We start from the raw sequence: 12,085 nt of genomic DNA, 5'->3' as shown, positions 1-12,085 counted from the left end.
GTCCCAAACACCAAGTGCCCGCCATCATGCCCCCTCGGTGACCCTAGTCCAGGTGAGGTAGAGTCTGGTACATTTGTTTGCTTCTTCAGAGGTCTTTGAATAGCTCTTTGTCCAGTCCCTCACCTTGGACCTGTTTGCCTTGGGTAACCCTAATTGGGGCAGCTCCTAGGATCAGTGGAACATGGAAACCCCTCCGTGTTGGAGGGGTATGCGGTGGCAGCTCCCGGAGGGGTGTGTCGATCATATTAAATAAAGTAAATCAATGTAAGTGCTTTGGATTCTGTTGTTAATGCAAACACAAATATTCTCCATATGCCAGCCGAAGATGTCCTTGGGACCCCTTCTCTTTTCTATATTTGTTAATGACCTACCACATATTTTCACCAACTCTTCAGTACAACTGTATGCAGATAATACTGTCATCTACACTTCGAAATCTGACATATCTGAAATACAAGCCACCATTCAGTCTGATTTTAATATTCTCGAAGATTGGCTCTCACAAAACAAATTACTTCTCAATAAAAATAAATCTGTTACTATATTTTTTAGCAAAAATTCAAAATTGAAATCCAGTTCAGATTCCTGTACAATACTGTCCTCACCGTGTGTGTGTGTGTGAGGATGGCACACCTTTGCAGAAGGTTGAAAAGGTAAATATCTTGATGTATGGCTGTATCCCACATTGTCAATCAAAACACATATTAATCATACTGTACAGAAAGTGAATTGTTGCGTTAGTTTGTTATATAGGTCCAGACATTGTTTCACTTATAATTTCAGGAAGAAACTGGCCACACAATTTATTTTTCCTGTATTAGATTATTGTGACATTGTGTATATTTCTGCCTCTAAATGTGTGCAAGCCCCCCTTACTAAAGTTTGTAACAGAATCTGCAGATTTATACTCAACTGTCCTTATCATACTCATCATGTACCAGTCTCTTCAGCTTTCCTCTCCTCATACAAGACGACAGATTCACTGGTTTCAATTTATATATAAGTGTATTTATTTCAACTATCCCTCTTATCTCAAACAGTACTTTGTGTTACCTACCTCTAATTATCGGACCAGACACTCTACTTATCTTTACTTTTCAGTTCCATATATTAGGAAATCAACAAGAAGAAAAGCATTTATGTTTAAAGGTCCTAATGATTGGAATCATTTATCTGTGGGCATTAGATCTTCTATATCTCTTAATTGCTTTAATTAAGCCCTGTCCTCTAATTTTGAACTAATCTGTCCATGCTTTCATTGACGTTGTCACCATCTCTTTTAGTATATTTGTCCAAACTCTGGTTGCAGTATGTTTGTATGATTTTGTATGTCTTTCTTGTCCTTGTATTGTATTGTATTGCATTGTATTGTATCTTATTGTGACTATGTTTTGTATTGTTCTGTCTCCCTATTGTACTGACTTGAGTTCTGTTGTATCTTGATGTGATGTGTGTAGGGGTTTATCCTATGAATAAAACTTTAACAAGTTGTGAGGAATATTTGTATAATTAATGTTTTAATTTGGTAAAAATGTTTTCATAACCAACTAAGAGTGATATTGTAACTGAAATATTCCTAATTAAATCAGAGTTGAATCAAATTGAATTGTTGATCGAATTCAATTGAGACCTTGTGAATCGGAATCAAATCGATGAAGGACATACCCAGCCCTACTTCAGAGGACACCGCATTGACTGAATTACCAGTGTCTAATTAATCCTAACCTCACCCTAACTTTAAAACATGTCTTCACCTTAAAATGTAGTTGGTCCCCATAATGTAAGTGTAAAAAAGTTTAGGTCCCCACAACTTGAGGAGTACCCACACACACACGCAGCTGTCTGATGCAGAGACTCATTCAGGATTATTGACGCTTTATCATTACAGACATCATCATAACATCACTGACAACACTTTGACTTTCATTGTGACTGCTCTGAATTTTATTCATGACATTCATATGATCATTTTTATGTATTGTACTGTGCATAAAATACCAACATCACCTTATTGTTTGAGAACAACTGTTGTAGCTCAGTGAAAGAAGCCAAAACATAGATTTGGCTCACATCATAACAAACCTATTTCATTGACAGCAACTTTAAATTTAAATTTCCACAGAGAAATTGATCAAGAACAAATCCTTAAAAATGCATCTGAGCGTATTAACGACCCTCACAGATTTTGCTGAGTCATATCTTGGAGAAACAAAAGCAGAACAAAAAAAACTATTTAAATCACAGCTCGGTCACAGAGAGTCATTGTGCATATGTATATAATGTTAAAAAAGCTAAAGTGCAGTGACAAAAGCATGAATGAGACGGGAAAATTGACATTTAGGGGCAGAAAACTTGTGAATATTGAATTCTTGGCACAATATGTGACATGTAATATGCATTATAGGCAATAAAGGACATCAGGTTTTCAGCTTTCCCATGTGTGTTGTGCTTGCACATGGCTGGGATTTAGCATGAGCACACTTCCTAACTACACTACACTTTACTCCATTCACTGGGGTTCTCTATTGCTCCGTAATTAAAAAAAAGACAAATACTCATTAGCTCTGTTCTCTTTACATTAATTTAAAGTCGGGTGGGGTGGAGTGGCTCAGTGGTTAAGACCCTGCCTTGTGTACCAAAGACATCATGGTTGCAAGTTCGATTCCACCCCTGGCTAATTGTACTTGTTTCCATTGTAAGTCGCTTTGGATAAAAGCGTCTGCTAAATGACATGTAATGTAATGTAATGTTAAAGTCAGAGGAGCCGGGCTTCAGCATTTGAAGTGTAAAAATTAGTTTGATAGATTTTCTAAACCAGGGATAGAAAAAGGCATAAATAAGTGGGTTTAAAAATGAGTTAAAGTAGAACAGAAGTATAATTGATGCATCACTTGACACACTGAGCAGGGTGTCCTCGCCTGTCACCGTACCACAATAAAATGGGCAGATACATAACAGAAACGCAACGATGACAACGCCGAGAGTCCGTGCCGCTTTCATTTCTGATTTCTTTACTTTGACCGAGCTCTGTTGAGGACCAGCTGCCGTGTGCGCTCTCATGGCACGGACCTGAGCGATAACCACCACAAAGACTCTGAGATACAGGACAACAACAACAATGACAGGACCAATAAAGGACACAGTCATGTCTATGACTAAAGAGATGTTATTGATTACAATGACACACTCTCCGATGCAGGAATTCAGGCTGCCTGGGTGTTTCAGGTTGTGCCTCAGCAGCACACAATGACAGAGCGTTGAACCCCCCCAACAGGCACAAACACACATTTTAACTCTTTTTTCAGAGACTTTGGTTCGGTAATGCATTGGGTCACAAATAGCCACATAGCGATCGACTGATATGAGGACCATGGTTCCTATCCACGTTGATGCAAATCGTGCCATGCGCACAATGCACACTGGGTCCACACATGCCGTGCGTGGAAGTATACCAGGGCACTAAAAACCGGGAGAAGGGCCTCGTCTGAAAACTCCATATTAACTGTATAGCATTTCAGCTTAGGCATGATTTGATTGGCTGGTGCTGAAACTGTCACTTGAATAGTTGAACATTTCTCAACATCTCTCAAAACATGTTTTATTCATGCACTTTGCACTTTGTTAATGTCCAGAGTTTGAGTTTATTTCAAAACTGTTCTTTCAATGACTAAAACCAGATTTCCTGCACCATTCCATGTGAGATAGTCACAGCTGATAAGCCCTTGTTGGGAAAAATTGGAATTCTAGTTTATTACGTACTGCAAATGTATGTGCTGGTTAATATGTAATTTATTTACATTTTCAGGATTCTACTGTCTTTCTCAGGGACTGGACAGCTGTTCAGATTTAATTAGTTACATATATTTTGTTGAATAAAGGTAATGGCATTTGATGCATTCTACCTTGGTACTAAATGTAACACTGGAATGTCACGTGATCAGTGTGCTGGTCATGTTAAATAAAAATTACATTAATGGAACTGCTTTGGATTCTGTTGTTTATGTAAACACAAATATTATCCATATGCCAGTTGTGAGGAATATTTGTATAATTGACATTAATTCTATAAAAATGTTTTCATAACCAACTAAGAGTGGTATTGTAACTGAAATATTTCTAATCAAATCGGAACTGAATTAAATAAATTCATGGATTGAATCGAATTGAGACATTGTGAATTGGAATCAAATCCATTCAGTAAATTGGTGGTGATACCTAGCCCTACTTCAGAGGACGCTGCATTGACTTAATAATTCAAGATATTCCTATGATAATTTTTATATATTGTACTGTGCAAAATAACTAAAATCATGTGAAAACTAGACATTTTAAGCACATTTCGTAAAAAATAACGTATATTGCTTCTCGACCTACATAAAACAGGATATGAATTTAGGGCCACATCCCTCAGCTCTTGCATGAAGGTATTTGTGAAATTAACATGAGTTTAAACAGTTTGGGTCATAAATTCATGGATGAATGTGAGTCTTAGTTCTAATTGTTTGAGAACAACTGTTGTTGATCAGAGAAACAAAGGCAGAACAAAAACAACTGTCACTTGTTAAATCACAGCTCAGTCACAAAGAGTCTGTATATACTGTTAAAAAAGCTAAAGTGCAGTGATAAAAGTACAAATGACATGGGATAATTGACATTTAACAACAGGAGACATCTGGGAATTGACTTGTGCAATATTCATAACATATTCTGGACACAATATGTGACATATATTATGCATGATACTCAATAAGGGACATAAGGTTTTCAGATTTCTCATGGGTGTTGTGGCTGGGATATTTCATGCAGCACTATATGCACACTTCCAAACAGGGTCAAGCATATGAGATTCTAAAGTCCACCTAAGCAGACAGTTTAAGGTTAATTTATCTCGAGACATTACTCTGTTCACTGGGTTTCTCTATTGATGTGTAGGATCCCAACATTATTAAAAACTACTCATCAGTTCTGTTCTCTTTACATTCATTTGAAATCAGATGAGCCAGGCTTCAGTATTTGAAGTGTAAAAATTAGTTTGATAGATTTTCTAAACCATGGATAGAAAAAGGCATATATCAGGGGGTTTAAACAGGAGTTTATGTAGATCAGAAGTAAAAGAAATGCATTACTGGATGCACTGAGCAGGGTATCCACACCTGTCACTGTACCGCAAAAAAACGGGCAGAGGCATAATAAAAACACAACAATAACAACGCCGAGAGTCCGCGCCGCTTTCAATTCGGATTTCTTTACTTTGACCAAGCTTTGTTGAGGACCGGCTGCCGTGCGCACTCGCATGGCACGGACCTGAACGATGACCGCCACAAAGACTCTGAGATACAGGACGACTACGACTATGACAGGACCAATAAAGGACACAGTCATGTCTATGACTGAAGAGATGTTACTGATTAGAATGACACACTCTCCAATGCAGGAATTCAGGCTGCCTGGGTGTTTCAGGTTGTGCCTCAGCAGCAAACAGTGACAGAGGGTCGAACCCCCCCAACAAGCACAGACACACATCTTAACTCTTTTTTCAGAGACTTTGGTTCGGTAATGCATTGGGTCACAAATAGCCACATAGCGATCAACTGATATAAGAATCATGGTTCCTATCGAGGCAGAGGTGGTGATGTACATCAACACGTAATACAGGATACACATGAAGTCACCAAGGAACCAGCAACCGTCTATCGCAGAGGTTTGAATGAAAATGAGGAAGCCCACAAAGAAATCTGAGATACCCAGAGAAAGGAGAAGGATATTGGTCGGGGTGTGGAGCTTCCTGCAGAAGCAAGAGAGTAACATACATTAGTAATTGTTGTATAACCCTTAACAGTTCTGAAATTAAAAAAAAACAATGACTATTTAACAACCTGAAGTGAGAGATGGAGACAATGACGAGCAGGTTGAGAATCACAGTGAGCAGACCAATGAACGTTAGCATGATGTAAGTGATCATGGACACAAGCGGAGGCAATGCCGTCTTCCTGCAGGAGGCGTTCAGTTGTGGGAAACAGAGGTCCACTTCATCAAGGCTTTGCATCGTTACAGTGAGGCCAAGACAAGACACTGCCCAGTCTTCTGCCTGGAGCAGTGGATTTTATCTCTTTCTCGGTGGACCTCCTACTTCCTTCAGCATGTTTGCGTGTCATTGCCTCTACTCAATGATGACATCATGTTTTTCAGTTTGGCCAGTAAAATGTCCCCGTCTGTGACGTCCACTGTCAATCACATCATAGACGAAGTACACACAGGCATTTAATGACCGAAGGGTCCAAGGGCCAATCTGAAATGTGTGAAAGGGCAGGTGGTGATCCGTTGACAGCTCCGCCCCTCTCTTTACCTGAGTATCCAAGACATATGGCCGCAGGTCTAACGACACAACCACAGAGTCTGTCATTGACTCACAACCAAGGGTATCCTGGTGTCAAGTGCACATATGGACACACTTCTTGAACATGGTTTTTGTTTTGGACAAAGTCCAGCAACATAGCACCACTCTGGCTCGGATCGGGGGATCACACCCTCCAGGTCTCACTGTCATTGCCCATGTGAGCATTGGAGTCCCCAGCAGAACAAAATAATCCCCAGCAGGAGAACTTTCTTGCACCACTTCCACGGACTCCAAAAAGGGTGGGTACTCAGCTGTCACCAGCTCAACAGATGTTCCATGCATAGGCACAAACAACAGTTAGTACCCATCCCCCCACCCAGAGGCAGAGGGAGGCTTCCCTCTTGTCTACCCGAGTGAACCCCAATGTACAGGCCCTGAGCTGGGGGGCATTGAGTATGCCCACACCCGCTCAGTGCCTCTCACCAGGGGCAACTCCAGAGTGGAAACGAGTCCAACCCCTCTCGAGGAGACTGGTTCCAGAGCCCAAACTGTGTGTCGAGTTGAGCCCGACTATATCTATTCAGAACTTCTCAACCTTGAGCACCAGCTCAGGCTCCTTTCCTGCCCGAGTGGTGACATTCCATGTCCCTAGAGCCAGAGGTTCGTACCTCCAAGGTCCTCGCCTTCAACCACCACCGAACTAACACTGCACCCGACCTCCATGGCCCATCTCACAGGTGGTGAGCCCATGGGAAGGGGGACCCATGTTGGCTTTTTGGACTGTGCCAGTCAGGGCCCACAACAACTGAGCTCCTAGGATCATTGGGACACGCAAACTGTCATGGCGGGATTCAAGATCGTGGACTCAATTGCAGCAGAACAGAAGCAGGTTTCAAAAAGGTTTATTTGCTTTCATAAGCAAAAATTAAAAGTTGACCAGAGGTCAAAACAAAAGTCAGGAAAAGAGCAAACAGGCTCAAAAAACTCCTCAAAATCACAGAAAAGAAATCTACAACCAAGCTGCGAAAACTAGAAAATAAAACTACAGACTTGCTGTGAAAAACTGAAATCAAAAAGACAGCCTTGCTGCGACACATCCATGAACGGGGAAACTATGAGATGCAAACACTTGAATCGATAACTTGGTCTTCTCTGAATACTCATCTGTGACGCACTGACAAGGGGAGAGTAAAGCTTTTAAAGGTGCAGGGGTAATTATTGCCAGGTGCAAGTGGTTACTAATCAAGGGGGCGTGGTGAAGACAGAGACAGTGAACACAGACAGTGGAAACCCATCGCCAAAATAAAACAGGAAGTGACATAACAAAACTGAAAAACCTAACTGCCCACACCAACTAAACTAACATAACCGCTGCTTCGTGACACAAACCCCTCCAACATGATAAGGTGGCAGCTCCCGGAGGGGTATGTTGATCATGTTAATAAAAAGTACATTAATGTTACTGCTTTGGATTCTGTTGTTAGTGTAAACACAAATATTTTCCACATGCCAGTTGTTTGGAATTTGTATAATTAACGTTTTAATTCAGTAAAAATGTTTTCATAACCAACTAAGAGTGTTATTATAACTGACAAATTCCTTATTAAATCAGAATTTAATCAAATCAAATTGTGGATCGAATTGAATTGAGACCTTGTGAACCGAAATTAAATCGATACAGGACATTGGTGGCGATACCCAGCCCTACTTCAGAAGACACTGCATTGACTGAATTACTAGTGGCCTATTAAATCCTAATCTCACCCCAACTTTAAAACATGTCTTAAAATGTAGTTTGTCCCCATAAGGAAGACAAGTCCCCATAATATAAGTGTAAAAAAGTTTAGGTCCCCACAACTTGAGGAGTACCAGGTGCACACAGACATACACACACACACAGATGTCTAATGCAGAAACTGATTCAGGAATATCCACGCTTAATATTACATATATCATCAAAACATCATCAACAATACTTTGACTTTCATTGTTACTGCTTTGAATTTCATTCAAGATATTCATATTATCATTTTTATGTATTGTACTCTGCAAAATAAACAAAATCAAGTGAAAACTAGACATTTTGAGCACATTTCGTATAAAATACCAACATCGTATATCACCTCTCGACCTACATAAAACAGGATATTAATGTAGGGCCTTGCATGAAGGTATTTGTGAAATAAACATGAGTTTAAACAGTGTGGGTCATAAATTCATGGATGAGTGGGATTCTCAGTGCTTATTGTTTGAGAACAACTGTTGTATCTCAGTGAAAGAAACCAAAACATAGATTTGTAGTAACGCTTATAATTAGTAATTCTGTAAAAATGTTTTCATTTCCCACTAAGAGTGGTACTGTTACCAAATTATTCCAATTTAAATCAGAGTTGAATCAAATCAAATTGTGGACCAAATTGAAATTGGTAGCAAAACCCAGTCCTACTTCAGAGGACACTGTATTGACCTCAATTACTAGTGGCCTTATACAAATTGTAACCTCAGCCTAACTTTAAAACATGTCTTCACCTTAAAAAGTAGTTTGTCTGCATGAGGAAGACACATGCCCATAATGTGACAGTGCAAATGTACAACGCACAACGTAAGGAATACACACACACAAAGCTCTCTGATGCAGAGACTCATTCAGGATCATTCAAGCTTAATATTACAGATATCATCATAACATCATCATCACTTTGGTTTTCATTGTGATGCTGTGAATTTAACTCAAGATAATTACATTATAATCTACATTAAAATTTGCACAAACACCGGCTTTGCAAAATTCATCAAGAACACATCCTTAAAAATGCACAAGAGATTATCACTGACCATCACACATTTTTATGACTCATATCTTGGAGATACAAAAACAGAACAAAAACAACTATTTAAATCACATCTTGGTCACAGAGAGTCATGGCACATGTACAGAATGTTAAAAAAGCTTAAAGTGCAGTGATAAAAGCATAAATGAGACGGGAAAATTGACATTTAGGGGCAGAAAACTTGTGGGAATTGACTTGTGCAATATTTATAACATTCTGGACACAATATGTGACATATACGATGCATTATGGGCAATAAAGGACATCAGGTTTTCAGTTTTCCCACGTATGTTGTGCTTTCACATGGCTGGGATGTTGCATGCAACACTATGTGCACACTTCCAAACCCAGGGTTAAAGCATAGAAGAGATTCTAATGTCCACCTAAGCAGACAGTTTATGTTTAATTTATGTCTAGACTTTACTCTGTTCACTGGGTTTCTCTATTGCTCTGTAGGATCCCTACATTATGAAAAACTACTCATCAGCTCCATTGGCTTTACATTAATTTGAAGTCAGAGGAGCCAGGCTTCAGTATTTGTAGTGTAAAAATTAGTTTGATAGATTTTCTAAACCAGGGATAGAAAAAGGCATATATCAGTGGGTTTAAACTGGAGTTAAAGTCGAAAAAAAGTATGACAAATGCATCACTTGACACATTGAGCAGGATGTCCTCGCCTGTCACCGCACTGCTAAAAAATGGGCAGAGGCATAATAAAAACACAACAATAACAACGCCGAGAGTCCGCGCCGCTTTCATTTCTGATTTCTTTACTTTGATCGAAGTCTGTTGAGGACCAGCTGCCGTGTGCACTCGCATGGCACGGACCTGAACGATGACTGCCACAAAGATTCTGAGATACAGGACGACAACGACAATGACAGGACCTATAAAGGACACAGTCATGTCAATGACTAAAGAGATGTTATTGATTAGAATGACACACTCTCCGATGCAGGAATTCAGGCTGCCTGGCTGTTTCAGGTTGTGCCTCAGCAGCACACAGTGACAGAGGGTCGCACACCCCCAACAAGCACAAACACACATTTTAACTCTTTTTTCAGTGACTTTGGTTCGGTAATGCATTGGGTCACAAATAGCCACATAGCGATCGACTGATATGAGGATCATGGTTCCTATCGAGGAAGAGACGATGATGTATTCCAGCACGTAATACACAATACACATGAAGTCACCGAGGAACCAGCAGCCGTCTATCGCCGAGGTTTGAATGAAAATAAGGAAACCCACGAAAAAATCTGAGATACCCAGAGAAAGGAGGAGGATATTGGTGGGGGTATGGAGCTGCCTGCAGAAGCAAGGGAGGAACATACATATTATTATTTGTTGTAAAATCCTTAACAGTTCTGAAATGAAGAGACAACAAATACTTCACAACCTGAAGTGGGAAATGGAGACAATGACGAGCAGGTTGAGCATCAAAGTCAGCAGACCGATGAATGTCAGCATGATGTAAGTGATCATGGACACAGCCGGAGGCAATGCCGTCTTCCTGCAAGAGGCGTTGAGGAGTTGTGGGAAACAGAGGTCTACTTCATCGAGGGTTTGCATCGTTACAGTGAGGCCAAGACAAGACGCTGCCCAGTCTTCTGCCTGAATCAGTGGACTTTATCTCTTTCTTGGTGGACCTCCTATTTCCCTCAGCATGTTTGTGTGTCATCGTCTCTACTCAACCATGACATCATGTGTTTTCTAGTTTGGCCAGTGACGTCCACTGTCAATCACATCATAGTCGAAGTACACATAGGCATTTAATGACCGTAGGGTCCAGGGGCCAATCTGATATAACATGTGAAAGGGCATGAAAAACGAGCGGAAGAAGTCAGGTGTGTTTGGTATAGCACTGTATCACAACATACATTATCTCAAGGCACTTTACATACTGTAGTAAGGCTTATAATTAGGGCTCTATCTGACAGGGGACCCCCGCCAGATGTTCCCAACAGACCCTCACAATATGTTTAGGTCTGCCTGGCTTGATCGGTATCCTCCCCTGCCATCGGAGCCAACTGACCACCAGATGGTGATCAGTTGACAGCTTCACCCCTCTATTCACCCGAGTGTCCAAGATATATGGCCGCAGGTCTAACAACCCCAACAACTGAGCTCAAAGGATCATTGGGACACACAAACCTCTCCACCATGATAAGGTGGTGGCTCCTTGAGGGGTGTGCTGGTCAAGTTAAATAAAAAGTACATTAATGTAATTGCTTTGGATTCTGTTATTAAATATTCTCCATATGCCAGTTGTGAGGAATATTTGTACGATTAACATATTAATTCTGTAAAAATGTTTTCATTTCCCACTAAGAGTGGTATTGTAACTGAAATATTGTAAGTGAATCAAATCAAATTGTGGATCGAATCAATATTGGTAGCGTTACCCAGCCCTACCTCAGAGGACACTGCATTTACTGAATTACTAGTGGCCTTATACTAATCATAACTTTAGCCTAACTTTAAAGGCAACATTGACCGGAAGATCCAATTAATGCTGCTTTTGTGTGTTTATCTGTGTCATTACCTCGTTTATGAAATCCTAAAGTTTCAGAACAAACATTTCAGCCACTGGTGAGAAAATAGGGTTTTATTGTTTTCCTGGGCTCTGCAAAGTGGAAAGACATTTTCCATTTGCTGATGTTGTCATCAGTAAACCTCACCACTCCTCTCACCACCGTCGCTTCTCCTGGTGCGGGCATTAGTCCGGGCACATCTGGTTGCGTACATTCAACCGCAGAAGATGAAGAAGAACTACTCTTGTTGTAGCTGCTGAGATGCAGTGCATCCACCGTGCCAGAGGGGGAGCTGCGTATCTGAGAGTTGATGTGCTAATTACGTCACTTCCAGGTACCTGGCCAATCACAGGACAGTGGGAAAGCTCTCGTTGGCTGGCCAA

General features: G+C 40.5%; 2 protein-coding genes across 2 annotated transcripts; both read right to left on the bottom strand.

Moving 5' to 3' along the window:
* Positions 1-4,980: 4,980 nt before the first annotated feature.
* Positions 4,981-6,062, bottom strand: LOC122764889 (trace amine-associated receptor 13c-like). The gene is made up of 2 exons (XM_044018891.1): positions 5,877-6,062; positions 4,981-5,785 (listed from the first exon to the last, which is right to left on the bottom strand). The coding sequence occupies exons 1-2, from the start codon at positions 6,044-6,046 to the stop codon at positions 4,981-4,983; spliced, it is 975 nt and encodes a 324-aa protein (XP_043874826.1). The 5' UTR covers positions 6,047-6,062.
* A 2,131-nt stretch (positions 6,063-8,193) lies between these two features.
* LOC122765275 (trace amine-associated receptor 13c-like) lies at positions 8,194-10,772 on the bottom strand. The gene is made up of 2 exons (XM_044019441.1): positions 10,568-10,772; positions 8,194-10,477 (listed from the first exon to the last, which is right to left on the bottom strand). The coding sequence occupies exons 1-2, from the start codon at positions 10,738-10,740 to the stop codon at positions 9,667-9,669; spliced, it is 984 nt and encodes a 327-aa protein (XP_043875376.1). The 5' UTR covers positions 10,741-10,772; the 3' UTR covers positions 8,194-9,666.
* Between the last annotated feature and the right edge of the window lie 1,313 nt (positions 10,773-12,085).

This window comes from Solea senegalensis, linkage group LG2 (genome assembly GCF_019176455.1).
Source record: "Solea senegalensis isolate Sse05_10M linkage group LG2, IFAPA_SoseM_1, whole genome shotgun sequence".
NCBI classification, from domain to species: Eukaryota; Metazoa; Chordata; class Actinopteri; order Pleuronectiformes; family Soleidae; genus Solea; species Solea senegalensis.
Note: the sequence above shows the minus strand (reverse complement) of the source record. Positions and strands in the feature narration are given on the sequence as shown.

What these genes read in the sequence shown, in the direction of transcription:
- LOC122765275 (XM_044019441.1), bottom strand. Translation starts at nt 10,740, where the DNA reads ATGCAAACCCTCGATGAAGTAGACCTCTGTTTCCCACAACTCCTCAAC. An exon ending in GTCTCCATTTCCCACTTCAG is followed by an intron (nt 10,478 to 10,567) that starts GTTGTGAAGTAT and finishes TTGCTTCTGCAG; the next exon opens with GCAGCTCCATACCCCCACCA.
- LOC122764889 (XM_044018891.1), bottom strand. Translation starts at nt 6,046, where the DNA reads ATGCAAAGCCTTGATGAAGTGGACCTCTGTTTCCCACAACTGAACGCC. An exon ending in GTCTCCATCTCTCACTTCAG is followed by an intron (nt 5,786 to 5,876) that starts GTTGTTAAATAG and finishes TTGCTTCTGCAG; the next exon opens with GAAGCTCCACACCCCGACCA.